Source organism: Aquila chrysaetos, chromosome 7 (genome assembly GCF_900496995.4).
Source record: "Aquila chrysaetos chrysaetos chromosome 7, bAquChr1.4, whole genome shotgun sequence".
Classification (NCBI taxonomy): domain Eukaryota; kingdom Metazoa; phylum Chordata; class Aves; order Accipitriformes; family Accipitridae; genus Aquila; species Aquila chrysaetos.
In genome coordinates this window covers 1206899-1234298 of record NC_044010.1, presented here as the reverse complement: position 1 = coordinate 1234298, position 27400 = coordinate 1206899, and the positions used below count along the sequence as shown (strand labels likewise).

General features: G+C 57.4%; 2 protein-coding genes across 8 annotated transcripts; one reads left to right on the top strand and one right to left on the bottom strand.

Moving 5' to 3' along the window:
* Window positions 1–1392: 1392 nt before the first annotated feature.
* Window positions 1393–5416, top strand: GAPDH (glyceraldehyde-3-phosphate dehydrogenase). Its single transcript, XM_030020024.2, has 12 exons — window positions 1393–1481; window positions 1837–1880; window positions 2514–2613; window positions 2873–2979; window positions 3065–3155; window positions 3341–3456; window positions 3577–3658; window positions 3828–3979; window positions 4113–4191; window positions 4423–4506; window positions 4653–4750; window positions 5111–5416. The coding sequence occupies exons 2-12, from the start codon at window positions 1858–1860 to the stop codon at window positions 5178–5180; spliced, it is 1002 nt and encodes a 333-aa protein (XP_029875884.1). The 5' UTR covers window positions 1393–1481; window positions 1837–1857; the 3' UTR covers window positions 5181–5416.
* Window positions 5417–11465: 6049 nt separating this feature from the next.
* Window positions 11466–26849, bottom strand: IFFO1 (intermediate filament family orphan 1). Of its 7 annotated transcripts, none has more exons than XR_003924249.2 (11): window positions 25856–26842; window positions 20929–20989; window positions 20738–20833; window positions 20335–20475; window positions 19873–19881; window positions 19230–19414; window positions 18631–18751; window positions 17840–17932; window positions 17528–17658; window positions 16762–16939; window positions 11466–15336 (listed from the first exon to the last, which is right to left on the bottom strand). XR_003924249.2 is itself a non-coding variant. In XM_030020019.2 (10 exons), exons 1-10 carry the CDS (start codon window positions 26578–26580, stop codon window positions 16837–16839), a joined length of 1662 nt encoding a protein of 553 aa, XP_029875879.1. In that variant the 5' UTR covers window positions 26581–26849; the 3' UTR covers window positions 16150–16836. The 7 variants fall into 7 exon arrangements, 5 of the variants coding, with proteins under 5 accessions (XP_029875879.1, XP_029875878.1, XP_029875883.1 ...); XR_003924248.2 differs by lacking the exon at window positions 11466–15336 and adding an exon at window positions 16150–16480; XM_030020019.2 differs by lacking the exon at window positions 11466–15336 and having other exon boundaries at window positions 16150–16939; window positions 17840–17929; window positions 25856–26849.
* Window positions 26850–27400: the final 551 nt, after the last annotated feature.

Genomic DNA, 27400 nt, shown 5'->3' with positions numbered 1-27400 from the left:
TGGCCTTTAAGAAAAGGTCGTAACCTCGGCCGGGTCTAAACTTAGCCGCCGGCTCCTCGGCGGCACCGGGAATAGCAGCGGTAGAAGGAGAGTTGGGTTACGTTCGAGCTGCGTGACCCCTCTCTGCCCCCCCCCCGCCCCAGTACCCGCATGGCTCCCCCAGCCCTCTCCTCCCTCCTCATCCTCAAATCCCCGCTGAAGCCCCGCTCAGCCAGGCAAGCCGGAGAGACAGGCCTGCTCCCACCACCCCGGATCTGCATCCCCGCCGTTCCCACACCTTCCTCCGGGACCCCCTCCCCAGGGGACGGAGGCTTTCGGTCACGCTCTGGGCCTCGCGCCTATAACGCGGGTTTGTCCCGCCGCACCGGGGCCGCGCGAGCCCCGCGCCAAGCCGGGGCGGGGGGGGGGGATGCAGCCCGGCACGGGCTCGGCGAGGGAGCCCGTCGCGGTGGTGGGGGGGGTGAAGGCGAGCCCGGGCAGCGGCGACGGCCGCCATGCAAGGAGCGCTGCCTTCTCGCAGGCAGCGGGCGAAGGCGGGCCGAGGCGGCGGACGCGGGCCGGCAGACGGGCAGGATTTCCGCCGTCACGTCCCGCGGGTAGCGGCGGTGCCGCAGTGCCTCATTAAGATGGTGCTCACGCCGCGGCGCGTGGCCTGCCGGGCCGGTGGTCCCATCCAGAGGACGCCTGGCTAAACCCACCCGGGGGAGCCAGAGACAGGCAGCTGGGGGGGGGTCCCCAGCCTGGGGGTGGGGGGGAAGCGAGCTCCCAGCCAGCTCCCCGCTGCCTGCCAGCGCTGGGGGAAATGGGAGATGCTGGTGGACCTGCTGCTCCCTCGAGGTGTCCCCAGCATCTCCGCGGCCCCTCTGCCCTCGCCGCCATGCTGGGGGAGCAGGAGGGTTGGGAGAGGGGAGCAGGCTGCAGCCGGGGGGGGGGGTGTGTGTGTGTCTCTCCTTTGTCACCAGGTAAAAGCAACCCACGCCGTTCCCCGGGGGTGGGCGAACCCCTCAGCGGCCATCACCGCCGGGGGGGTGGTGTGTGTGTGGGGAGGGGGTGTGTGTGTGTGTCTGTGTCCTTCCCGCCTCCCCAGGCAAGGTCCCAGCTGCCCTTCCCCACCCTGCGGACCCCTCCCGTTTTCCTCCGGGACCGCGCCACCCCTCACCACCGCCATCCCCCGGGGCTGGCTCGGAGGGAAGGTACACCCCGCACCCCCGAAACCCGCCGGGACCTTTGCAGACACCCCGTCCCCTTCCCTAAACCGGCTCGGGGCCTTTGTTACACGTGTGGGGGGGTTACTGAGGGGGGGGGGAAAGGCAGCCGCACCCGCAGCTCGGGCGCACGTAGCCCGGCCCGGCCCCCGCGTCCCCATTCGGCGCCGGCCCGGCGGGGCGGTCTCCAGCCCTTCCCCTCCGCGGCTATAAAGGGCGGCGGAGCGGGGCTGCGCCACCTTCTCACTGCGCGCCGGGGCGGCACGGAGGCAGCAGGTAACGGGCGTGGGGCGGGAGGAGGAGGAGGAAGGCGGCGGGGGGGGGGGACGGGGACGACACACACGGGCGACCACCATCACCCACCCGGGGGGAGGGCCGGGCTGAGGGGAGGAGGAGGAGGAGGAAGGAGCGGGGCCGGACCGCGTGGCGGCGGGCACAAAGGCGGTGCGGAGCGGTTCGCCTCAAGATGGAGGCGGCGGGGGTGGAGTGTGTGTGCCCCCCCCCCCCCCTTCCCTTCCTTCCCGCCCCCGGCGGGGGGTGAGACGTTAACGGTGCGGGCGCGGGGGTGGGTGTGTGTGTGGGGGGGGGGGGTGGCCGTTTCCCCGCACTCACCGGCGGTTTCTCCCCTCAGGAACATCCCGAAGAGGCGAAGATGGTGAAAGTCGGAGTCAACGGGTGAGTGGCCCGGGGGGGGGGCTACAACACCGGGAAGCGCCCGGCGGGGTTGAGGGGGGGTGTGTGTGTGAGGGCCAAGGTCGCCTCAAGGGCGCGGGGGGGGGGGCTGTGGGGCCCGCTAGTCCCGCTTTACCGTCGCCCCCCCCACCCGCCCCGGTGCCGGGCTGAGGGACCGGGCGCGCTGCTGAGTCACTTCCCCGTGTAGATTCGGGGTGAGTCACCTCGGAAGAGCCGCCGTTGCCCGCCCGCCCGCCCCGGGGGGGTCCCGTCTGTGTGTGCCCCCCCACCCCACCCCGGGGGTCCCCACACACACACACACCCCCTCCCTCACCGAAAGGTCGCCCGGTGGATCGTGTGTCGTCGTCGGTGGCCCCGGCGATGTGACCTTCTCCCACCGGGCCGAGGAGTAACCGGATCCCCGGGGCCATCAGTAAATTTAGCGCTTGACCTTTCCGGTGCGGGGGTCGATCTTAATCTTTAACCGAAGTCCCTCGGCCTTTGGACGTGGCTGGCGGGTTCCCTCCCGCCCCGCCGGGCAGGGAGAGGCGGATGATCCCGAGGGAAGGCGGCGGGCCGTGCCCAGCCCGGCACGTTCCCTGTTGCTCGTCCTCACCCGCCTCTGTCTCTCCCCAGATTTGGCCGCATCGGCCGCCTGGTCACCCGGGCTGCCGTCCTCTCTGGCAAAGTCCAAGTGGTGGCCATCAACGATCCCTTCATTGATCTGAACTACATGGTGAGTTGCCTTGCAGTGCCCCCTCCGGGCTTCTCCGAGTAGAGCTCCCTCTCCTCTGTTCTAGTAGCTTCCCCGGGAAAACCGGGTGTGGGCTAGGCAGGGCTGGGAGGTTCGGCAGAGCCGAGTACAGCGCGGCGGTTGGACAAGGTCGCCGAGGAAGTGGGGAGCTGAGACTGCGGCGTGGGCAGAGCGAGGGTTGGGGAGATGGCAGCCGGGGTGCCTGACCTTCCACCCCCGCCCCCGCACCTCTCCTTGCTAGGTTTACATGTTCAAATATGACTCGACTCACGGTCACTTCCGGGGCACTGTCAAGGCTGAGAATGGGAAACTCGTGATTAATGGGAACGCTATCACCATCTTCCAGGAGTAAGTATGTCTCTCCCTCTCGCCCCTCTGGAGGATGAAAGCGGGTGTCTCGTGGAGAAGCTCTTACAGTTTTGTCCCTCCTCAGGCGTGACCCCAGCAACATCAAGTGGGCAGATGCTGGTGCTGAATACGTTGTGGAGTCTACTGGCGTCTTCACCACCATGGAGAAGGCCGGGGTGAGTATGCCGCAGTGGCACACGGGAGAAGGGACCGCCGCTCCTGCCTGCGGGGCACGTCACTGTGTACAGAGTTGCTCAAGATGAGGAAGAGATGGGGCTGGGAGGGAGAAGAGATGGTCTGAAGAAGTGAGCTGTTGGAGGATTCTGGGTTATCTAATCTATCTAATCTCCTCTTTTTCCAGGCTCACCTGAAGGGTGGTGCTAAGCGTGTTATCATCTCTGCCCCCTCAGCTGATGCTCCCATGTTTGTGATGGGTGTCAACCATGACAAGTATGACAAGTCCCTGAAAATTGTCAGGTAAGGAGAGAGGACGATGCTCTCTGGCCTGGAGAGCTCACCAGCTGCGTGGGGTCTCATCTCACCTTTGTAGATGTGCTGCCCCTGGCTGATGAGCCTTCCTCTCTCTCTCTTCCCCAGCAATGCCTCTTGCACTACTAACTGCCTGGCGCCCTTGGCCAAGGTCATCCATGACAACTTTGGCATCGTGGAGGGTCTTATGGTAGGTCTGGAGCTTGCTGCTCAGAAGGGTGCCCGATCCCCAGGTCCCCTCGTGCGAGAGGAAAAGCATCTGTACTCCCTGTGTCCCCTGGGATGGGGAAGAGGTGCCTGGGATGCTTTTTCTGGAGAGTATCTGCTCTGTTTTGAACTCCTGTGCTCTCTTTTCCCAGACCACTGTCCATGCCATCACAGCCACACAGAAGACAGTGGATGGGCCCTCTGGGAAGCTGTGGAGGGATGGCAGAGGTGCTGCCCAGAACATTATCCCAGCATCTACTGGGGCTGCTAAGGCTGTGGGAAAAGTCATCCCTGAGCTCAATGGGTGAGTGTTGTCCCTTCTTGGGTGTCAGGAGGAGGCAGTCAGTCCCTGGCCAGCTCTGACCCGTTCCTAGCAGAACGGAGGGCTGGCAGAGGGATGCTGGGTCCTGTTCCCTGCTGACCTATGTCTCTCGCAGGAAACTTACTGGAATGGCTTTCCGTGTGCCAACCCCCAACGTCTCCGTTGTGGACCTGACCTGCCGTCTGGAAAAACCAGTAAGTATTGTGGACAACAAGGCCCTACCAACCTCCAAACCTGCCCCCGGTTCCTCTAAACTCCATCTTCTACCTGGGATTGCCCTCTCTGCATCGCTCTCTTCCCTAAGACTTGATCTTTGTGAAAATAGCACCTGCCGTGGTGCTCCCATGTCTCTCCTCCTTCCCCTCCACCCGGCGGACATTTTGTGTGAGTTGGGATCTGACCATCTTAAATTTATCTGTTCTCAGGCCAAGTATGACGACATCAAGAGGGTAGTGAAGGCTGCTGCTGATGGGCCCCTGAAGGGCATCCTGGCATACACAGAGGACCAGGTAAGTAACTTCTAGTCTCTTGGCCCGTGGTTATTGGCGCTTGGCTCATTTTTCTGATGGTAGCAGCCTTGCTGGGATCCCAGTTCGGGCGCTTCTGGTTCAGGCTGCGGGTGATGGTATGCGTTACAATTTCCCCTCTGTTCCAGGTTGTCTCCTGTGACTTCAATGGTGACAGCCATTCCTCCACCTTTGATGCGGGTGCTGGCATTGCACTGAACGACCATTTCGTCAAGCTGGTTTCCTGGTAGGCAGAGCCTGGGGAGTGGTGGGGGGGGACGACTGTGGGGTCGGGGCTGGCACAGACAAGTGACAGACTTCTGTTCTGTTCATCACTGCTGGCTGGCAGTGCAGGGTGATACGCAGGCCCCTGCTGAGTAGGGTGGCTCTAACATGTGATGATCTCTGTGGAGTGAGATTGCTTCTTGCCTGAAAGGGCTATAGCTGCCTTCCCTTACTGGAAGGATGGATGGAATGCTTCCTGCTTTCTTTACTGGAAGTGGATGGGAAGCTGCCTGGTTCAGCTGTGTGGGCAGAGGAGCAGAAACCATGGAGGAAGGGGTGCAAGAAATGGGTCGGTCCTGACCGCTTCTGTTTCTCTCCCCAGGTATGATAACGAGTATGGATACAGCAACCGTGTTGTGGACTTGATGGTCCACATGGCATCCAAGGAGTGAGCCGAGCACACAGCCAGCCCCCCTGCTGCCTAGGGAAGCAGGACTCTCCTTCGTTGGAGCCCCTGCCCTTCTTCACCACCGCTTAGCTCTGCATCCTGCAGTGAGAGGCCAGTTCTGTTCCCTTGTCTCCCCCACTCCTCCAACTTCTCCCCGAGCCTGGGGGAGGTGGAGAGGCTGATAGAAACTGATCTGTTTGTGTACCACCTTACATCAATAAAAGTGATCACCATCTGAAATGCCTTGTCTGTCTGTCAGTGGGAAATGGGAGCTAGTAGGGGGGTGTAACGAGCAAATGGACGTGCCTGCTTCAAGATGGGCCCTGGCTGCAACTGCTGGGCCAGCTCTTCGAAGCAGTGCTATGTGGATGCCGGGTTGAGGCTGTGAACCCTGGGAAATGCCAGCAGAGTCGTTCTGGACAGCGCGGGTCGTGCATGGGCACGGCGGACTCCTGGGATGCCAGACTTGCTTCAAAGAGCAGCGAGCGCCCATCTCCACTGAGCGCCAGGCTGGAGCGAGCGGAGCTGTGGTATGCGGACTGGTGAGCTGTCTGTGCCAGCTGCGAGAGGCAAGACTCCTGCCCGTAAGCCAAAATAAGGTGTGGTGCAGGCTCGCAGGACTGCTGTGTGGTGGAATGGAAGGCGGCTCTGCTGCTCTGTCCACCGTCTAGCTCTGGATTTGCTTGTCTGGTGGGTGTATGCAGAATAAAGTGCTGAGCAGATGACTTCTTTCGCATTTGGTTTGGCAAAGGGGCGCAAGAAACAGGAATTATTTCTTCTCATTCCTCCTACCTTAGCAGAAATACTACAAGGAAAATTTTTCATTTGCTTTTACCTCTGAAAACAAATCAACTTGCCCTAGAGGAAATGGCTGCCTAGGGACGTGTTGGAGGCCAGTGTTACCATGGTGGTAGCTAGTCTTAATTCTGGCTTAATTCTATGCGGAAGGAGGGGCAGTTGCAGTTAAGCTCCTGAGCAGCAAATCTCTGCAAGGTGAGTGTCAGCCCTCTGCCAGGGACTGTTACCTCCTCCTGGAAGCACAAACGCTGCTGGGCAGGGGCTGAGCCTTCCGAGGGTAGATAAGCGATGCACTGCGTAAAATTGTGCAGCCCTCCATTTTTAGCAGCTCGTTTATTGTCTTGGGTGCTTTGTCATTCTCTCCCTAGCAGGCAGGGTTGGAGCTGTCGTCTGGACCGCAACTGCTTTAGACCATGATCTGGAGCAAGGACTTAAGCCGGAGGATTTAAGCTCACAGGATCAAGGTATGTTGGACACAGTTCCCTGGAGCCGCTTATCTCCAGCGGTTGGGCTGCGTAAAAATTAAATGTTTACTGGACTAGAGGGCAATGACTGAAAGTTGCTTTGCAAAGAGAAAAAGGTTGAATAACCTGCTTCTGGATAGGAGCTGGGACTCTGAGCAGCTTGTTAGCCCTGGGACAGCAGCAATACCTGGCTTACCCCACAAACGGCCCTGCGGGAGCTTTCGGTAACTCTGGAGTTAAATGGGAGCTGCCTGATACTGGAGCTAACTGGAGGCAGCCCTCCTGTGGAGTTGGGTTTCTGCTGGGGAGAGGTGTTGCCTGCAGGCCTGTCAGGCTTACAAATGAATCTTGGGTTGATCCCATCCTGTCCTCGATTGCTGTGCTTGGGTGCTTTGAATGGCTGTCCTGTATTTATGTACGTGCCAGCGAGCGCCTTGATAATCTGGAAGTGTAGAGAGGCTACTGAAACACCTTGTTTGGGGGGGGAGGATGCCTCTTTTCCCATGTAAAACAGAGATATTTTGAACTGGGTTTAAAGTAGGAATATTTCAGTGAGTCACCCTTTTCTTCTAAAAAGCCTTAAGTTTCCTGAGCAAGATAAGGCTGCCTGAAAATTCACCTAGAGCAAAGAGCTCTTGTTCTTTAACAAGAGTGAGCCCTATCCAACCTGAGATCAAATTGCTGTGGGAATGAGCAAATTCATACAACCTGGGAGGTGGGGTGGAGGAAGAGTATGTGCTCTCAGACCAACAATTGCTGGGAATGTCTCAGATAAAGGTTCACTGTGTTTTGAAATACTATTTCAACCAGTTTACAATCTGGCTTGAAATTCTTGGAAAAATGATATGGCACGCAGGCGATGAGGCAAGCCAGGAATCACAGAATTTAAAACATGGTTGCTCTTGTACAGAAAACAGGGAGAGCGAGTGTGGCAAACAAGTCATGCAGCCTTTGGACCGCCTGGAGGGCTTGGTTTCCTCTCTCATAAAAGCTCCCGAAAAAGCACAGCTCTTCTCCTAAATCCTCATTTTTATATCCAGACACTGTGCCTGCAGATGGCACCACAGCAAGGCCCCTCCGGACAGATGGAAAAGCTAGCTCAGTGGCCAGCCTGTCCAAGAACTGCAACCTTGTCCTAAAACCTTCCTTTTTTTTTTTTTTGTCATTTTCAAAAATTGACATATATGACTGTGGATGGCATTGGGATAAAGATGGGAGATCTGCTGTGGCAGCTGCTTTTCTCTCTGGAGAAGAGTTTTTCTCTTAAGTAGGGCAGCTCTAGGTTTGCTCTTGAAGCATTTCTAAGGAAAACTGATAGAAATGCGTGGTGAGGGAAGGCAGGCGCTCAGACAGACATAAAGAGGCTCTTGTTCAGCAAAAGCGATCGTGCCACTCTGCCGGGACAAACCGGCTCTAAGAGCAGCTGCGATAAACCAGAATCCGCCCTGCTTTATGAACGCTTTGCAAGGGGAAGGTGTAGAAAGACACCGATCCTGGCCAAAGGTTTGATTCTGCCTTCCGCGCTGTGCTGGGCCATCGCGAGAGAGGGATGCACCCGAGATAGGTACGGATTCGCTCCTTTGCAGGGCTGTGCTGACGCAAAGCTCTCCGGCCGACCCAAGGGACAACTTCTCTGATGGGCAGCCAACCATTTCTAGGGGTGGTAAGCTGCACCTTTTGTTTTCTTTTTTTAAGACAGAGGAAATGCAAGTGATGCTGCGGTATGGTAATTAGCAGTGGTGTTTGTTACAGGAAAATTCCCTTTTATGGCAACTCTGAATGTTTAGAGAAATTATTTAATACTTCATTGGCATTTGTACACACTTGCCACACATGCATTACTCCCCCAAGAAATGGCTAGTTGTCCTCAGACCGCCACCTTCTCAAGATGCCAGCATGAAACTTCAGTGTTGAGGAGGATGCTATATAGTAAAACCATCTTGAGCAGATGTGGAAACTAATTAAGCTTGCTTGAAAAATCACACCAAAATGTAACAAACAAAATGGTGACTGTATAAGCACAGTAAAAGAAGTCTTGGACATATAAAACATAACTCTGTCTGCTTCTGAAGTAAATGAGTCTTTGAGCAAAGCAATTGCCAAGATCTGTGCAAGGAAGAGGAGATACAAGTCTCTGATAGGAAAGACTATGACACAAGGCATGTATTGGATGGTTGTATAAGACGAGCATCTTAAATGATAATGTTCCAAACTCCTTTGTCATAGATGCCATTCACAAAAAGCAGGTTCATGACCGACTTCTTAAACTCAGGGTACGCAAATACCCCGTGGGCACCGGCAGTACTCACAGAAAGCGGGTGTTTCATCAAAACCAAGCTGCCTGCCTTTGGGCAATTGTACTATATACACACTGCAAAACCAAATAATTTTTTACTTACTTCTCTGAGCTGAATGTAATTTCTTACTACAGGACAGCTAACTTACTTACTTACTTACCTCCATATTTTATCTTACTATAGAAGTGTCATCTTCTCGGGGGAGTTATTCTCAATTAAATGGTCATAGAAGGAACAGTAGTACTGGGTTATACTTTACTGTGTAAGATTTGAAAAGGCAGCTGTCAAAAAGCTGAAGCTGTAGTCAAATGCAAATAGAAGAAAAACTCATAACTACTAGCAAATTAAACTTAAGAGCCTAAAAAGGGGCAGATTTTTAGGCGACTATGTGACAAATAGAAAAAGTAGTATGAAAACCTTTTTCAAATGCATCTTGGAGAAAAGCAAGCTGCCGAAAGGCAGTAAGATGGTGTGGGAGTGATTAGGGAAGCTAAGGCCACGGCAGAAAAGTAAAATGGGTGTTTTGCCATCACAGGAGCTTTGGGGTATTCCCAGACAAGAGCTTTTCGTCATCGGCGATGACACGAAGCCACCGTTGCAAACCGAAGTGCCGGGCGTGAAGGGCAGCAAACCCTCAGCGCCGGGCTCGGGCGGTCTCCAGCGTGAATCGGGTGCGCAGGTAACCGTGCTGTAAGCAGTAATTCACCGCTCGCGTCAGCCCCCCCGTGATGAAAAGCAACTGGATTTAGGAAAGAAAACCAGACTGGCAAAACCTTTGCAGGACCCTGAACTGCCCCAGGACAGGGCAGACCACCCTCTCCAGCTGAAAACTGGTGGTGACCGGAGAGAAGGTGCGAGTGGCCAGTGTCTGAGGACATCTGCCCCAGGGTCACTTCCATTCAACACCTTCACAACAAGTCTGGAGCACCGGGTGCCAAGGGTTGTTAGTTATGCGAAACGATGCGGGACACTCAACACTGAATCAGCCTGTGGAAAGGTGCAGAAGGATTTCGTGACCAAGTCACTGGGTTATTAAAATGGTGGGTGAAATTCAAATTGCTAAATGAGAAATAATACATGTTGGGGCGGGGGGGAAACGACTCTGACGTTGCAGGTCTCAAAGCCCTCCTGTAATGTTGCCCAACTCTGCACCAAACAAGCAAGCAACCTTTGTTGGCCTTGCTCTGAGTCCTGGGACTGAAAAAAATAATAGGTGGTTTGTAATCTCTACAATCGCTAGCTTTTTAGTTACCAAGTTGGGTACTAGTTTAGGTGCTGGACCCCAGGCAGACACTGAAATCTCACTGAATGCACGTGGCCTCCAGCTTCCCCATCTCCTCAGACTCCTAGTACGCCTTTCTCAGCCTGACTAAATTGCCATCTAGACCATCATCACCAAGTGACTTTAGGCACTGGGGAAAAAAATGCTCACTTACTTGCCCTTTTTTTTTTTTTTTTCAGGAGCAAAATAACTAAACTTTTCACTCGCAAAACATTTTTCTCCAGCCTGGAATCACGGTTAGGAGTCTTTGCTCCAGCTACTCCAACTTGTGATGCAAAGCAGGACAAAGCACACCGGTGTCACATGGGGCTAAAAGCTGTTTAAAGATGGCATCAGCTTCAGCGGCTGGCTGAGAGCTCTCACGAAGCTGCTTGTGAGCCCTGCTCCCTAAGGCTTTCCAGCCCTCCTGTTGTCCTGGGGATGGTTAGTCACTAATGTTTCTTGCTCTTAGACCTATCTAGGCATAGCTTAAAAATTGGCTATATATGTATGGCAACAGAACCTATGTTTTGACCCTATTAAAAAAATATATTTTAGTGTCTCTTGGCATTTTGACTGAGCTATTTTCTCCTTTTGAAAGTCTGTATTGTTTCTATGTATCAAAAATGGTACCAGTTTTGTCTGTCAATTCCCTGTTCCTCCATAAATCTGTGCAGATTTTTTCCATTCCTTCGTGATTTCTACCCTCCTCCCCTCTCCGCTGGTTTCTCATTGGTTTTCATACATGGCCTGTCAGACTAATCACTGACGTCATTTGTTCACCCATCCACCCAGTCTTTTTTAAATGTCTCCCCCAATGCATTTAAAAATTGACATCAGCAAACCATGGCTTTCAGCAGCCCAACGCTTTTTCATCACCACTGAGGTTGAAGTGCTTTGCAAAACCGTTTGCAGGAACGCAGCGACAGCGCTGTCCCTTCTTTTTTTTTTTTTTTTTTTTTTACAGCATCACTTATTCCATCTCCCCAAGCAGCCTCAGGCTTTGTGCGGTGGCTTGTTCTGTGCACCTCCCCGTATTAGCGTGCTCTAGGTCATCTGTGCCTGGAAATATAGAAGTGTTTATTCTGAGAAGATCCTGTCAAGGATCCTCCTTAATTGCTAATGGCCTGGAAAGTGCTTCATCATTCCCCTCTGACCACATTCTGCTTTTTCCAAATAGAGAACAGACATATATCTGGTGAGTACTTCTCTTTTTTTGCTCTTTTTTTTTTTTTTTTTTTTACAATTTATTTCAGCCAAGAAAAAAGGTTTGTATTACTGCCAGGATTGATTTTTCTTTAAATATAACCAGAACAACTTGTTAGTGTCCTTAGACATCCAGCTATTGTTATTTATATGAGTAGCTGAAGACCTTTTTTATACAGCTGAATTATTTTGTTATCCCTCTATTCCTTTTCCCCACCCACAGTTGCTGTGGTTGTTACAAGGTTTATTTTCATTAATTAAGGTCAGGCTTTATTATTATTTTTATTAGTTATTCTCATTTCTAAGTACTATAGTCACATGGCCACTTATTCAAGGAAGTAGTTTACTGAAAGCTATCTTCTCATGCGTACTGAATCACAGCTTTTTGAATAACTGGAAAAAACTCTCTTCTTTCCAAAGATCTCCCACTTAATCAGACTTTTTTAATACTTCCCCTAAACGATTTCACTGTAAGAAAAGGCTACATAACACCATGCAGTTCTCTGTTATGGCATTTTTGTCCTGGGTGTTGTCTTGATTTGTTTCTCAGTTGATCCCTTGTCTTTAGGCAACCACCAATCCTAACCCAGTCTTCATCTGTCATAAGGACATCTAAAATCATTGCCTTACTTGGGCATGCCATCATCTGTAAGTTGATGAGAAACTCTCCACGGCACAGCATATTCTTTGGTATCCCCAGCCAAAGTCCCCCACGACAACGTAATTTTCCTTTTCACATAAAGCAGAGAGGTACTTACAGAATAAATCACCGTGTTTTGTTTGGGGATTCAGGAGCATATAAAAGACCCTTCAATGCCTTGATGAAATTGCGTGTTAGAGCATGTTGTCTGGCTGTTAGCTCTAGAGTGAATATGATTTTTAGCACAACTTGCGACCCCAATTCACAATTGCTCTTGCCTATTCCACCTTCACCCAACGGGTTAGACTGGTGAGCTAGCAGTTCTACGATGCAGCCATGAACAATATCAATTAACCATATTTCTTCCTACCCTGAGAGCTTCTATTTCCTCTTGCACCTTGCCCAGATGCAGTCTGCTATCGAAGCTGAAAATGCTACTTCTTACCATCTGTTGTGATACTGGTTCAGTTTGATCACGATGCCTTTTGGTGGCCGCTGGAGCTCCTTTTCCATAGCGTTACCTTAGCACCTTCCCAGCTCTTACAGCTGTTCTCCAAGCTATGAAATCTATACCCCCCTCTGCCAGAAGACCTAGAGCATCCCCTCCTTGTTCCCATCCCAAGAGAAAGTGGCCCAAGCTTTTAGAAAATTCACAGCTAAAACACCTCTCACAGTCTCATACATCCACTGGAAGATTTTCAAAGGTGACGGGGCTTCCCTAAAGCTGTCTGTAGCCCATCCAGGTCTCCATGCTGTCTCACTATCGCTCCCAGCATTAATCACCAAGGGCAGGGGCTTGCCAGATGTTTTCAGGAGCCTGTCCATGCATCATCCAGGTGCACCTCCAAGGAGACAGCACTCCACTGTGTTCTGCATTAATTCTGACCTCTCCTCTTGAAAGGAGGTTTCTCACCAGTAACCAGAGTATTATTTGACATACTTGATCAGCAGGTATGGACACTCTGGGACACTGTGCCACAGGTACCTGAGATAGATAGCAACAACCATAACCATATAAAGAGTATAGCCTTCTCGAGAACAAGCAAAGCTTTTGTAGCAGAGGTACGAGGCTTAGGAAAGCCAATCTCCCAGCTCAAATTTACAAACAAGACCGACTTTTTATGCAGCTTTGATCTCTCCTACCTCTTGGCTAAGAAACCAGATAAACAGAATAACAGACAGGTTACCAGAGAATCAAAAGTTGCTCCAGTGAAGGCTGTCAGCATCACATTTAGGTCCATCTAAGGAATCCTGAGACAGGGAAAAGCTAACGTGCACAAAGCCAAGTCGTGTGGGACAGGTGACAAAGCGCCTTCAGCAGAAGGGTGCTGGGTGGAATACACGGGACCTTAACTGAACGGACGGACAAGTCAGACTCTTTCAGTTCTGAGATATGACGTAAAATAGATGGGATCCAGAAATGAGTGAAGGGAGGGAGCAGGCTTGCTTAACACAGGGAAGAGGAACTGGGCTACTTAGTGCTTAGGTTGACTGAACCTTCTCTAGAGCCAGCAAGAACATCCCACACCCGTGTGGTGAGGTGCAAGGAGGGCGATGCTCCCCATCCTCTCTGCGGGAAAAATCTGGTAGTCTTCATCAACAAACTCAGTGAGCCTGGTCTCAGAGCTACCTTGCCAGGCAGGGTCTCTGAGGACGAGAGCTCACCTTTCAGATGAGTCCTAGGGAACTTCACTAGGGAAGGGGCTGGGGAGGCCACTCTCTACACGCTACAGGATCAGAAACGCATTCGGCAGGGAGCCAGGGCTCACTTCTGCAAAATGCCTGGCACCGTCCGTTGAAGTCCCTTGCCAAGAGGCTGATCTCAGCCCAGGGAGCGTGGTGCACAGCAGCCGCGGCAGAGAACTGCATCTCTCACCCCAGCCCGAGGGCTGATCGTGTCCCTCAGCGCCTCGTGGAAGCGGGATGCTCACAAGTGGGTCTGTCCCAGCCCGGGGAGAGCTCTTGCCTCAAGGGAGGGGTTTTGTGCCACTCCCGCTGCCGATATGAAAGTTGTGCCTGTCCTCACCTAGACACAACAGTCCTAACATCGGAGAGGGAGAAGCCAGAGCAATCGCTAGCAGCACGTTTCCAGACTGCCCGAGTAAGTCTCTGCCAACACAGACTTCTGTAAGGTGAGGAAGCTGAACCAGCCTGCCTAAATATTCAATGGGAGGACCTCACTGCCAACCCAGAGAGACATGATCCTAAAAGGATGGTCTTGGACAAATGTTCGTGGAGGTCACCAGACAGCGGCCACAGTCCCGAGATGGATGCTGACAGAGGGGCTGCCCGGATGCATCCTGCCATGGAACCCACTCAGTAGGACACATCTGTGCTCCGACTGTTCTTGGGCAATAAACATTCACATTAATGCATGGACACCGAGACAGGACTTTGTCCCCTGCATGCCAAAGTCTCCTTTAGTGCACTAAGGACCGTACTAGACTCAGCTGCAACATGCTCATGGATGAGCACGGTCAGCTGGAAAGAGTAACTAACCTGCTCCTCCAAAGTTCATTTCATCAGTTCATCATCTTGGTCAAGAGCAGGAAAAAGCCCACTCCGGCCATGGCCAAGCTGCCCCTGCAACCAAGTCTTTCAGAAAATTTAGGCCAAACTAAGATTTTTGAATGGGCTGGGGTCTAAGGGTACATGAGGTACAATTATTCCCTGTGAGATGAATACAGACCAGCAAGTGTTCAGAAGGATCAAGCAGCCAAGACCTGGGTCTTCACTAGACAATTTCTTCTGATACTTCTTCCTGAGCAGGCACTGCCAAGAGGTGTCCTGGAAAAGGGATGAGGTTAGGGACACGAGAAGCAACACAGCGCTGAGCAGTTCCTAGGTACCACAGCTCCCAGCAGGGCTCATGGTGGAGACAAGCAGGCTAGATATTCCCCAAAGGAGCCCACAGAGAAGAGTTAAATAGATGGGAGGTCCATACCTCCTCATATCCAGCATCAAAGATGTAGGGTCACCACTGATGGACAGGTAGATGCAGGGGAGATGGTCCGGCTAACACTGGAGTCGGGGCTGTGCTTCCCATGCTGAGAAATTGCTGAGGCAAAGGATCAGCATTGCATGTCCCGCCAGCGAGATCTCAGGGGCTGTCAAACCGGTAGGCGAACGGAGCCTATCGCTGGTGACACAATTCACCAGAGAAGAGCATCTTGCACACGCGGGTGGGGGAGATCTCGGTTTCACTGCAAATGAAGCCCTGAGAAGCGGTGCGGGACTGGGGTCCCCACGTGTCCTGGCACACCAACGTCTGGCAGCACCAGCTGCTCCTCTGGGCAATGACTGCTCGAGGCAGAGATGTCGGTCCTTGCGTGCTTCATGCTTGAAATCTCTCAGGGTACGTGCTCTACAGTCCTGTGGGTTTCTTAAGCAGTACTGAGAAGCCGAGGTACACATGTCATGGATTATGCACGGGGGAAGCCAGACTTAGCCAGCCACTCACAGAGATCTCCGCAGCAGAGAAAGAGCAGAAAATGCTGCAGAGAGACATACGGGAAAGGGGATTTGCATGAACCAGAAGAGCCTGCGGGCAGGATAGAAAGCGATCCCTGATCTACTGCACACGAGGCATCTATCCCTTGAAAGAAAAAGCCCAGGGCCTCGCCTCCCCGCCGGCTCCAACCGGCCAGCTTAGCCCACGCCGAAACACCAACACGTGCCTTACCGCGTCCTGCGGGGGCAGGCAGAGGACCTCACCCTGCCCAAACGCCGGGCGGATGCACCGATGCTCGCAGCCCAAGCCCACGGCGGCGTCAGATACGGAGATAAACCGCTGCATCGCTCGGCCCCCATTTTATCTGCCTCACCTAATCTTACCTAATCACCGGGGAATCGCGTGCAACGGCCACCCAGGCAAACGCTACAAGAGACGGGGGGGGACAGGGGAACCCCCCCACCGCGGTTACGTCGAGGCTGGTCGTGGGGCTGAGGGCAGGCGAGAAAATGCTCTGGGGTGCCCTGGCGTGGCAGAGGAGACCAGGCGTGGGGAGAGGAAGGTCCACAAGTCACGTTCGGCTTCGTTTCCAACCCCTCGGCCTCAGCGCTGAGGATGCTCCAGGTGAAGAGCAAGGCACCGGTGCTACGCACGGCCCGTCGAGGGCCCGCGGCTCCCAGAACAGCGACCTTGCCGCTGTCCCATCCCTGGCACACCCAAGGGACGCCAGCATCCCACGGGAGACCCCCATTGACGTGAGCTTGGGGGTCCGACGGAGGACAGCCCCCCCCCCCCCCCCCCGCCCCGACCTCAATCCGCGCGGCAGCACAGGGAGAGCCCGCACCCGTCGACGCTGTAGAAAAGGAAACCGTCCCGTTTAATGAGCCCTCGCCCCCGTAACACAGACGCGAGCGCACCGACAACGTGCGGCAAAGCAAAGTGCACGGTGAGCGGGACTTGGCCCCTGCCCCAGACGAGGCAGAGGTGGTTTTTTTTTGGGGGGGGGGGACACGACACTTGGGGTGCCCGGCGCGGGGACCGGCCGGAACAACCCGGCCAGCAGCAAGGATAGAGAGAGCCCCGGGCTCGGTCCAGTTGGCACCAGTGTAAGGTCCAGTTTGCAGGGAGGTACGGCTCTCGTTCGGCTCCGCGTGGCGCAGGGAGGGCAGGGGGCAGGTCAAGCGTACCTGGACGGAGGGAGAGGAGGGGGGTCTGGGGGGGGGGGGGGGGGGGCCTGGGGTCAGGTCCCGGAGAACTCCGCCGTGGCGGGTTCGGAGCCTCCCTGCCCGAACCGCGGTTTAACCAAAGCAGGGGAAGGGAATAGAGAAGGGGCTGGAGGCTGAGCAGCCCAGGCGAGGGTGCTCAGGTCTATCTAGCTATTCCCATTTGCGAGATATCCGGTGGCGGGAGGGTGCGGGATCTGCCAAGCACCCCAGAACGGGAGCGAGCCTGGGTGACAGACGTTTACCAGCGGCTCCACGTCCCTGACAGTCTCTCCCAGGCGTGCCAGCAAGGGGGTCCGAGGGAGCAGGGCCTCCCCTCATTATCTGATGGAAGCGTCGCTGGGTGGGTCGCGGTCGGACTCCTCGCTCTCCTCATTCGGGGCCGACTCGCTGTTGGAGGCCGGGGTGAAGGCAGGAGACTTTCTGCGGAGAAGAGCAAAGGGCAGCGGTCACAGCACTGCCCAGGGGGAGGGAAAGGACCCAGTTCGGCGTGGGCAGGGGGCACGGAGCGAGGGGGAGAGGAGCTGAAGTGGGTACGCTCCCCGGGGGCATCCACGGGAATCCTTGGGTGCTGGGGAGGGTGTCCCCCGAGGACACCAGCCGAGAGGTCCAGGGCACAAAGCAAGGGCTGGGGGAGATGCTGGAAGACCCTGCCAAGGCACGTGAGGCTAGGGGTCAGTGAAAGCCCACCACGGAGGTCCCCAGCCCGCAGCCACCCTGCCTCCACACGCCCGTGGGGACCCATACGATGTCCCTGCACAAGGGCAGCTCCTCTCTCCATCAGGGGTGTCCGGCTTCACCGGTCAAAACCGACTTCTGCAGAGGGGGGACCACGACCTGCGTGGAGGCTGGCCGCCAGGCATCCAACATCCTCCGGGAACGGCCCTCTCTCCGTGCCACAGCAGGGCAGGGCAGGAATACCACCCCGTGCTTCAGCTCCCGCTCACCACCACCCCCGGCCGCGGTCCTTGCGGAGAGCACGGGTATCCCAGCTCTCCCGCTGGAGCTCACCTGTCCCCAGACTGGGTGATGAGTCGCCGGCACGTCTCCATCTGCACGTCCAAGCCTCGCTTCATGCTGCACATCTCCATGTACTCGTGCAGGTGCCGGTTCATGTCGTTCTTGGCCGTGGCCAGCTCCAGCTGCGCAAGGGAAACGGTGCGGAGATGGGCACGGGGGCACAGCCAGACCTGCGGCTGCTGCCCCCCCCCCCCCATTACCAACGACCTGCTCCAGCATGGTGTGTGCCTCCCCCGGGGACCCGCTCCCCCATTTCACCCCCTTCTGTGCCATGTCCTCCCCCCTTCCTCCTCCTCCTCCTACCTCTATTTGGTCGATGGTTTCCTGGTACTCCTTCTCACGGCTCTTGAACAGCGACTCTGTGTCCTTGATCACCTTCTCCAGGCTGTCGTCCTGCTGTTGGGGAGAGCAGGAGGCATGTTTAGAGGCAGGGAGGCATCCAGCACGAGGAACCAGAGGCAAGAGAGAGAGAAATCAGAGAAAGAACTGGCAGCACTGCGAAAAGGGGAAGAAACATAAGCGGTGCGGTATAAATAAGGCACGAGTTAGTCCTGCCAACACGGGGCAGAGAGACTCAGGACTCGCCACGCTGGGCGGCGAGCACATCGGCCCAGAACAAGCCCAGCAATGCACAAAAGCTTTGGAGAGCACAGACCGTCCCCCAGCACGACACGTCCCCAGGGGACTGCCGAGGGCTGAAAACACGGGACGGCGAGGGCTTCGGCCAGACATCGAGGCTGCTGTTTGGGCAGCGCCGCTGCACAGCAGGCAGGTGGGCTGGAGAGCCCGAGCAAGGGACCACCAGGGAGCAGACCCGCCAGAGAAGGTCTTCTTTTCTGGGAGGGCTGTGGCTTTCCCCACACACGTGGACCATGCCCTCAGCATATCTTTCAGGCTACAGGTCCCCGGTCTGTGTAACAGGGAGACCTTCACAAGGATGCGGTAATGTATTCATGTAGAGAAGATGGGAAGCATCTGTACAGGCCTGCAAGGGCTGGAGGGGCTGAAGTCTGGTCTTTGAGGGAGCATCTTCCCAGGCTCAGACAGGACCAAGCGTCCCAACCCAGGGCTGGACCCCCGAGGACCACCGTTACCTCCCCCTGCGCCTCTGCGGCTGCAATGGCGTATCCGGAGAAGTCCTCCCAGAGGAGCAGCGTTTCTTCTGTCTCCTCCCACGTGAGGCTGTCACAGTCATCCTCAAAGTCATATTCCCTCCTGGGGGTAAGGGAACAGCACGTCAGCACCCAGCAGGAAAACTCCAAGAGGCAGGGCAGGCAGGGGCCACGTCGGTGCCGAAATCCTTGTCCCCGCTCACGGGCAGGGCTGCGGCTCTCGGGGAGGGGGGGGGTCTGGCCAGGGTGAGCTCAAGTGTGCCCAGACCCAAGAGGCGATGGGGAAAGGGCTGGCTTTTTGGTCAGGAGCCCCGGCAAATCCAGGCAGGGACCCCCAAAAGGTGGGAAGAGGGGCAAGAGGAGGGGAGCCGGACTAGCTCCCACCCACGGCACGGGTGGGCTCAGGTCTCCCGGGGGGGGGGTCGGCCCCACCACGCCGCAGAGCACAGGGCGTACGTACCCCGTGGCAGCACCTCCCACCTCGCCCACCCCTGCGCTCCCCATCCCGGGCACCGGCGGGGAGCCCGGTGCCGAAGCTTCGCCCGACTCCGGCAGCAGAAGCGCGGAGCAGCCGCACTCACAGCTGGTTCAGCATCCTTTGCATTTCCTCATTGATACTCATGGCCGTGGTCTCGTCCTCCTCTTCCTCTTCGGGTTTTCGGGAGGCATCGCTCTCCGACAGCGAGGTGTCTTCGTCGCTGACCTGCTTGCGCTCCCGCTTCCGCCCCACCGAGGCTGGGACCTTAACGGGAGACAAGTGCAGAGACTACAGAAACGAGGCCGGGTCCGAGGTGGGGAGCAGGTAGTTGGGAGGAAGATGGAGGGGAAAGGAATGGCGGAGGGACAGAAAGGCGGGGAAAGAGAGAAAGACAGAAAGAAAGAAAGAAAGGAAGGAAGAAAAGCAAGAGAGAAAGAGAGAGACGGGCTCATTATGATCAGGTTAAAGATGGCGCAATGGATAAAACATGGCTTTAGCATTTTCTGAAATTAAAACTAAGCAACTAAAGATGGAATCTATGAATCTGATGGGAAAAAACAATGTGGTTTTACTGCAGAAAAACTCAAATTGCCCACCACCCCAGTCCAGAGACAGGAAAACACAGCGACAGAAACAGGAAAAAAGAGACAGAGTCTGAAAAAGGTGAAATATGTCAATATTTACAGTCCGACCTTATTTATAGAAAGTTTAAAATTTGTACACTTTCCCAACTGAATGGAACTAACCAGTTGCTTCTGTAAGGACAAAGAGAGCGAGACAGAAAGGCAGCAACATCCAGAAGGAGAAAAGAGACAGAGACAGAGAAGAGAGACAGAGAGAAGATGACGGAGAGGGGAAGGGGAAGGAGAGAGATGGAGTTAGAGACAGACAACTCAAGCAACTCGTCTCCCTCCTGCAGCTGCTCCCCTACCACTGCGGGGTCCCCGGGCCCGACGCAACAGGTCAGCGAGAGGTTGAGGGGACTCTCGATGGCCAAAAGCAACATCTGGAGCTTTCCGCCTCCTCTCCGTGCCCTTTCGCCTGGTCCTCCCGAGAGAGACGGAGAACAAGGGACCGCAAGGAGCGAGGGTGAGGGTGACCAAGCGTCTCCCCTAGCAGGGGGCTGGCGTTGTCTCTTCTACCTCCTTCGGGAACTCTCCTCCCCAGAGCCGGCGGCTGAGCCTGGAGCAGCAGCAGGCGCTTCTCACCTGAAACATCTTGATCATGTCCTCGCAGTTCCGCTGCTGCGCCACGTCGCACAGCTTGGCAGTGATGTCGATGCGCCGGCAGATGTCCATGTCCACCTTCATGGCCTTCTCCTGGATCTTGGTGTCCAGCTCCGTGATGTTCTGGACCCACGGCGCCGCAGGAGGGGGACAAAGGAGGAAGATCGGGCGAGGCAAACGGCAACCAAAACCCCCACGTGTCCCGTCCCCCCCTCCCGCCACCGCGCCGCAGGACTGCGTCCGCATCCCCACTGGACCGACCCTGCGAGACCCCCCCCCCCCCGGCTCTGTGCTGGACATAGCCCACCAAGGAACTGCTTTTCTACACAGCCCCACCGCTCGGGTAGGACGCTGCCGCTGGGTCGGAGAGGGGTTAGGGACTCACGTTGCTCATCAGTCCCTTGAAGACGACGAGCTCTGCCTTGAGCTGCTCCACCTTCATGGCCAGCTCCTCCTGGCAGGCTTCAGCCTCCTGGGCTTCCTGCGCCGGGGAAGAGGGAGACGCGCAAATCGGCGTCAGCGCGGGGCGGCCGGGCTGCGGGGGGGACGGGGGGACACACGGACGGCGACGCTCACCTCCTGCAGCTCGGTCACCCGGTCCTGAAGCTGGACACGCACCGTGTACTCCTCTTCCCATCTAGGGAGACAAACGCGCTGGTCGGATCCCGCCGGCATCGCCACGGAGAGCGCGGAGGGAGGGAGCGGCAGCTGCTCGCTCCGAGAGGGGGTGATGACGGCACCGGGGCGGGAAGGAAAACGCGCCCAGGAATGCGTCCCCGCTTCTTTCCAGACCACGGCAGCTGCCAAACGCCCGTCAGCCCCCCGCCCCGGGCCACAAACCCTGCCCCGCCGCGCTCTCCGCCACGGGCTGGCCCGCTCCGTGACTGGGGGGGGGGGAGCCGGGGACACCAACCGCGGGCTCCGCGCAGCCCACCGGCCTCTCCATCCGCCCCCCCGGCCTTGGGTCGCGTTAGGATCAGCTCCAACGCTCAACGACGGGCTCGCGGGTACCGCGGGGTCGCTGCCGCCCGCGCCGCATTGGCGACCGCGCTGGCGCGCCTGCAGCGTTGCGGTTCGGGCTGTCCAGAAGCACGAAAACCACAGCCTCACGCCAAACCGCGTTACCAAGGGCCGCCCGCAACGATGCCGAGGGCTGCCCTGCGCCAGGCCACGCTCCCCGGGCAGGGGCACAAACAAGTCTCCTCGGCCGTACCGCTGCGTAACAGGCTGGATGAAAGAACGTCGTTTCATCCTACAAGGAAGCAGGATGGATGGTCCCAATTCACGCCAAGTCGGCCGGCGGGTACCGTATTAGGCTCCGCGGCTTTGCAAAAGGCTGAGCTGCGAGGCGCCCGGCCTTCCTATACAAAGACGCATCGCCTAGCAATTGTTGTATTATATTTCGCTGCATGAGATCATCACTTTGGGCCACGCTGCGGTGTTGGCCCAGTCCACGGTCTGTTGGGAGGACACCAGGCTGCGCTGCTCTTTGCTAAATGACTATCCCGAAGAGCAGACGGGTTGGCACGCGCCGCGGTGCGGCACGGGGCAGGGCTGCTGCATTCTTACCCGGCTTCTGGCTCTTCTGGGAGAGCCACATTTCTCCGAGAAAGCAGGATTTCTCTGGGAAAGCAACCGGAGCTGGGCCCTGCCTGGTGCTGTGGTCTCCGGTTTCTATTTAATGCTTGCAAGCACCGACACGAGCACTGCGACCCTGCACGAGGACGGGAAAAATCTCTCCCCTCGCTTACTCACACCAAGTTTGAAAAATAAATGCAAGGGTCTAGGAGACCAGAAAGCGCATGAAAAGCCCTCACGCTTGTTATCTCGGGGCACCGGGACAATCTGACAACGTGGGAGAGTCCTGCCTTATGAATTTCTAAGCTCTTAAGGCCGGCAACGCTGCTCCTCACGCAAACAAGGACAAAGCCTGCAGTCCTCGCGTTGGTGTTGGCTCCACACCGCAGCTACAGAAGGGGAGTCACAGGGGGTTCCCATCCCTTTGGGGGAAGAGGGAGACAAAGAGAGAGGGAAGGAGAAAGTTAAAAGGTAGAATTGCCCTTATATGGGAACCATTCAAACAAGGCCTCCCTCCCCAGGGAGAAAAAAAAAAAAACGCTTTCCACCATAAGAAAAAATTTTCAGCATCTTTCTCAGCGTGGCTCTTCCTCTCTTTTTTGGTCCCCGCCTCCTTCCGGATCTCTATACAGCCCGGACTGACTGGGGAAGTAAAGCATAGCTGCAAATCCCTGGAAGAATTCATTTCACACCAGCACTACGGAAGACGAGCGCCGATCAGATAAACACCGCTTTAAAGGCGGGAGGCAACAGGGATTCTGCACGCCCATCCGTTACGAACCTCTCTCCCGCTCACCTCCCGCCCGGCTCCTTCTTCCCCGCTCCCTCCTGCAATGCACCACTCCTAATAATAACCTGCCTGCAGCACTGCACCCGCAGCCCGGCGCGGCCGCTGCCAGCTCGCTGCCGGCTGGATGCAAGGCTGACCCGCGGCAACCCCACGGACACCGGCGCACGCCTAGGGGAGACGGGCGGCATTTTTTCCGGCACCGCGGCCAAGGCGGCGACCTGCCCAAAGGGTGAAATACGGAAGGGTCCCAGCAGCAGACGGACCCGGCCATCTCCTTGCCGGCTACGTGCCAGTCCTCCCAGAGCTGGGGACGTGACAAGATGCAGTGCCGTCCCTACGGCCCTCCCCACCTCCCCAGGTGCGTCCCCTCGAGAAGTTCACTTAGCAAAATAAACGCCCACCCGCCCACCCATCTTTAAAAATCCCGTTCACTGCAAAAGGCGCTGGGGTGCCGTACCCTATGGTGCACGGTTAGCGCACGCCGGTGCTGCGGGGCACCCCGCGGGCTGCTCGGGGCTTGAGGCTGCACGTTTCCCTCTCTTGCCATGTTCGAACGATGTTTGAGCTTCACTTCATTAACGGTGAATGCTCTGCAGCCTGGCGCGCCTCCTTGGAGGGCAGTTACGACGACAACAGACCTTCTTGCGGCCTTTCAATATGTAAAGGGGGCTTATAAGAAAGACGGAGAGAGACTTTTTACCAGTGCCTGTAGTGACAGGATGAGGGGCGACTGTTTTAAACTGAAAGACGGTAGGTTTAGACTGGACACAAGGAAGAGGTTTTTTATGACGAGGGCGGTGAGATACTGGAGCAGGTTGCCCAGAGAAGTTTCGGATGCCCCATCACTGGATGCGTTCAAGGTCAGGTTGGACGGGGCTTTGAGCAACCTGGTCTAGTGAAACCCTACGGCAGAGGGGTCGGACTAGATGACCCTTAAAGGTCCCTTCCAGCCCAAACCATCCTGTGACTCTAACACACTGTGCCATAACACTACTCACCCCACACCTCCAGCGTGTCCTCGCAGCATCCAAGGTAAAAACCACTTGGGAATACAGACGTAGCAGACAGCACAAACCCGAGGAGACTCGCAGATCCCCAGCTCTTGCCGGGTCTGTAGGATACTCGCAGGCACGCTTCGCCCCTCTCCAGCCCACCTAGCCTCAGCCTGCCCGTCCCAAGTGCGGCTCCTGCGAGCCTCTCTCTCTTCTCATCCCTCCCTAATTGCCCCCGCACCCTTCCTAGATCCCAGGCTTGAATTTCAGGCCCTGCACGTCCAGAGAGAAGCTCCTCCTGCTGCTGCACCGCTCCGAGTGCCGTGGGGTGCACGGCGGCAACGCTGCCCCGAAGAAAGTGCAAGCTCAAGCACCCGCGCCGTGGGTCAGAGAACCGGGAATTCCCACGTTAGGACGGTCTCTTCCCTCTGTCCCCAGGCAGGTGGCAAAGGGATGACGCCGGCCGCGCCGTCCCCACGGCAGACGAGAGCCCGCCACGGCAGGGAGGTCTCTGCTCCCGGGGGGATGTCAGCCCTCAGCATGGGGAAGGGTGTGGAAATGGGATCCTCCTGTCCCATTCCCCCGTTTGGGACCTGGCTGCACCCGTCAGAAAATTCCCTGGTGCTGGAAAGGGTCTAGGGGTGGGGTCTGCTTTCCCCCAGCTCCTGGTAACACAGTCCAAAAATAGATGCCACCAACAACATTGGCCCGCAGCGGCTCGTGATGCCCCCCTGCCTGCCCCCGGCGTCCCCGCTGCCTCTGTCACTGCCCCCCCCCCCCCCAAGCCCGCTTGCCAGAGCGGGACAACCCCGGAAAGCTCTCCTTTCTCCCAAAGTTTCAACAGCACCGACAAACCCAACTCGGTCCCCTCCGGCTGACCCATTTTGAGCGGGTGAGGCTCGAGCCCTCCGGGCCAAAAAGGTGGTTCCAGCTCCCCACTGTCTGACCTGAAAACGCAAGGCGAGCTGCCCACCCCTGGAGAAGGAGCCCGGCCCCCGGCTTGATAATAAAGGGCCTCAGGTGGGAAAGAAGAGATGCCACCTCTTCCTTTCCCTGTCGGCCAAAGCCTTATAAAGCCAAAAACGTAAGGTGTCATCTCGGATCCCCAGCCTCGATCTTGGCACCGGAGCCCGCGGCTGCGAAGCGCAGGTCGGCGGCACGGCTCCCGCGGGCAGAGCACACCGTTTCGCTCCTTTGGGTACGTAATCAGTTACTTTCTAATGGCTTCTAAAAGCATCCGAAAGTGACTTTTCTCCCGAAAAACAAACCGGTCGCTCGGGCGGCGTCAGTCGCCAGCGATGGTCCCGGCCGGCCCCGCGCCCTGACCCAGCGACGCCAGCCTGATCTCATCCTACGTGCGGATCTGGGAGCAGCCTCGGAAACTGGCCCGAAACAAAAGCGCCGCCGGCGCGACGCGAGAGCGGCGGCCGCCCCGCACGGGAAAGAAGAACCGGCCAAGAGATTAAGCTTCGCATTCTGCTTCGCCCTTCTCCGAGGCACATGCCAGGCCGCAGCTATTTTGGGTCGGGAGGAAAGCCCCGGAGGAGCGGGGTGCTCCTGCGCGGCTCGCTGCCGCTCAGGCGCCGGCTGGAGAGCACTGGGGTGGGAAAGGGCCCGGGGGGGGGGGGCCAGCCGCCCGGCCGAGGGGCTTCTCTCTCGGCACCTTCCTACGTATCCCGAGTGGCCTCCTCCTGCTCCTCCCGGCAGCCTCTTCCAACCCAAACACCTTCACCTTCCTCACCTACTTTCTGGCTGCTCCTCCTTCCCGAGCGTTTCCAGATCCCCTCCCCTTTAAAACGCCAGCTCCTGGAGTCACGTTATTTTCTTCCCCGCTTCGCAGAAGCGTTCCTAGCCCCTCGCGCCGGGCTGACAAGACGGAAAAAGGCTCGGCGAGCATCCCGAGGGAGTCCAAACACCGCGAGGCAAGCGAGGAGACCCCGGCGTCGGCGAAGGCTTGCGGGGGTCCGCGTTTCTGCCTTACCGCCTCGCCTCACGCCGCCCGGAGCCCGAGCTCCGGGGGAGGTCAGGCCGGGGCTGCCTCTCCCCCCTTCTCCCTTCACCGGGTGAAGCCCCGGGTGCCGGTTGCGGACCCCCGGGGCGGGGGGGGGGGGGGTGTCCCTCGCTCCCGCCGCCCCCTCCTCACCTGCGCTTGTACTCGTCGCGCTCCCGCTTCACCTTGGCCAGCACGTTGTAGAGGGCCCGGATCTCCGGGGTGATGGTGTCGATCTGCACGCCCACCCCGTCCGGGTGGACCCAGGAGACCCCCGGTCCTTGCACCAGGGTGGTCTCCGGCCCCGGGCCCAAGCGTCGGGCTTGCGAGAAGGACCAGATGGTGCCGGGCATGAAGCGGGAGGCGGCCGGGAAGGGGGGAGGCGGCTGGCCGGGGGCACCGGGCCGGCAGCCGGGAGAACCCAGCGTCCGGGCCGGGCTCAGCCCCAAGCCCAGCCCCAGCCCCAAGCCCAGGCTCCGGATGGGACCGACGAAGCCGGTCTGCACCGCCTGATCGCGGCGGGGGGGTCCGCGGCCCCGGTTCCCCCCCCCGGCTCCGGCGCCTTCCTCCAGCGCCTGCTGCAGCTGCTTCTCCAGCTGCCGGTTCCGCCGCTCCAGTTCGTGGACCTTGGCCAGGAAGCAACGGAACCGCAGGTTCAGCGTCTTCAGGACGCTGATGTTGGAGCCCAGGTCGTTGCGGAGGGCCATGGCGGCGGGGGGAGCGGGGAAAGGACCGGCGGGGGGGGGGGAAGCGGCCAGCTCCCCCCCGAGGGGCTCGGCGGGCCGAGGGGCGGGCGGCGGCGATGATAGCTCCGGGCCCGGTAGCCCCTGCTGTTCCTGCGGCAGGAGGAAGAGGTTGGGGCCGAAGAGCGGGTTCATGGCGGCTGGGACGGGGAACGGAGCGTGGCGGGGGGGGGGTCCGGCCCCGGCCCCGGCGGGTGCGGCTTCCGCTGCGGCGGGGATGCGGCGGGGCCGGAGAGCCGCCCCCCCCCCCCCTTAACCCGGCCCCGCCGACCGGAGCGAGCAGAGGAGGGGACAAGGCAGGAACGGGAGGGGACAAGGCGGAATCCTCCCTTTTCTCCGCCGGCCCCGGGGAGGGGGCGGTTCGGTTTGTTCCGCCTCCCGTTCCGGTGGGTTTATGGGGCTCCCCCCCCCCCCGGGGGGAGCCCTTCTCCAGCACCGCAAGCCGAAGTCCCACCTGGTTCCCATTCCCCCCATCAATCCAGAGCCAACGCCACGTGTGCCTGTGACGCCTTTTCTTTTTTTTAACGGTTCTTCTTCTTTTGTTTCTTTTGGGTTGTTTTTTTTTTTTTTTTTTGGAGAGCCTTTAGTGCTTGCCCCCCCCCCTTTAAAAACGGCATCGCTTTCCCTCTGCACCCCCGAAGCCCCCCTCGTTATCCTCACTGGACATCCCCCCCCCCCTTTAAAAACAGCATCGCTTTCCCTCTGCACCCCCGAAGCCCCCCTCGTTATCCTCACTGGACATCCCCCCCCCCCCCCTTTAAAAACAGCATCGCTTTCCCTCTGCACCCCCAAAGCCCCCCCTCGTTATCCTCACTGGACATCCCCCCCTCTTTAAAAAACGGCATCGCTTTCCCTCTGCACCCCCGAAGCCCCCCTCGTTATCCTCACTGGACATCCCCCCCTCTTTAAAAAACGGCATCGCTTTCCCTCTGCACCCCCGAAGCCCCCCTCGTTA

Excerpts from the sequence above, each read along its gene's own strand:
- IFFO1 (XM_030020018.2), bottom strand. The coding sequence starts at position 26,580 with ATGAACCCGCTCTTCGGCCCCAACCTCTTCCTCCTGCCGCAGGAACAG. Across the intron at positions 18,752-19,229 it reads CAAAGGATGCTGAACCAGCT|GAGGGAATATGACTTTGAGG; the intron begins GTGAGTGCGGCT and ends CCTTACCCCCAG. Across the intron at positions 17,659-17,839 it reads AAACCATCGACCAAATAGAG|CTGGAGCTGGCCACGGCCAA; the intron begins GTAGGAGGAGGA and ends TCCCTTGCGCAG.
- GAPDH (XM_030020024.2), top strand. The coding sequence starts at position 1,858 with ATGGTGAAAGTCGGAGTCAACGG. Across the intron at positions 3,156-3,340 it reads CCACCATGGAGAAGGCCGGG|GCTCACCTGAAGGGTGGTGC; the intron begins GTGAGTATGCCG and ends CTCTTTTTCCAG. Across the intron at positions 3,659-3,827 it reads GCATCGTGGAGGGTCTTATG|ACCACTGTCCATGCCATCAC; the intron begins GTAGGTCTGGAG and ends CTCTTTTCCCAG.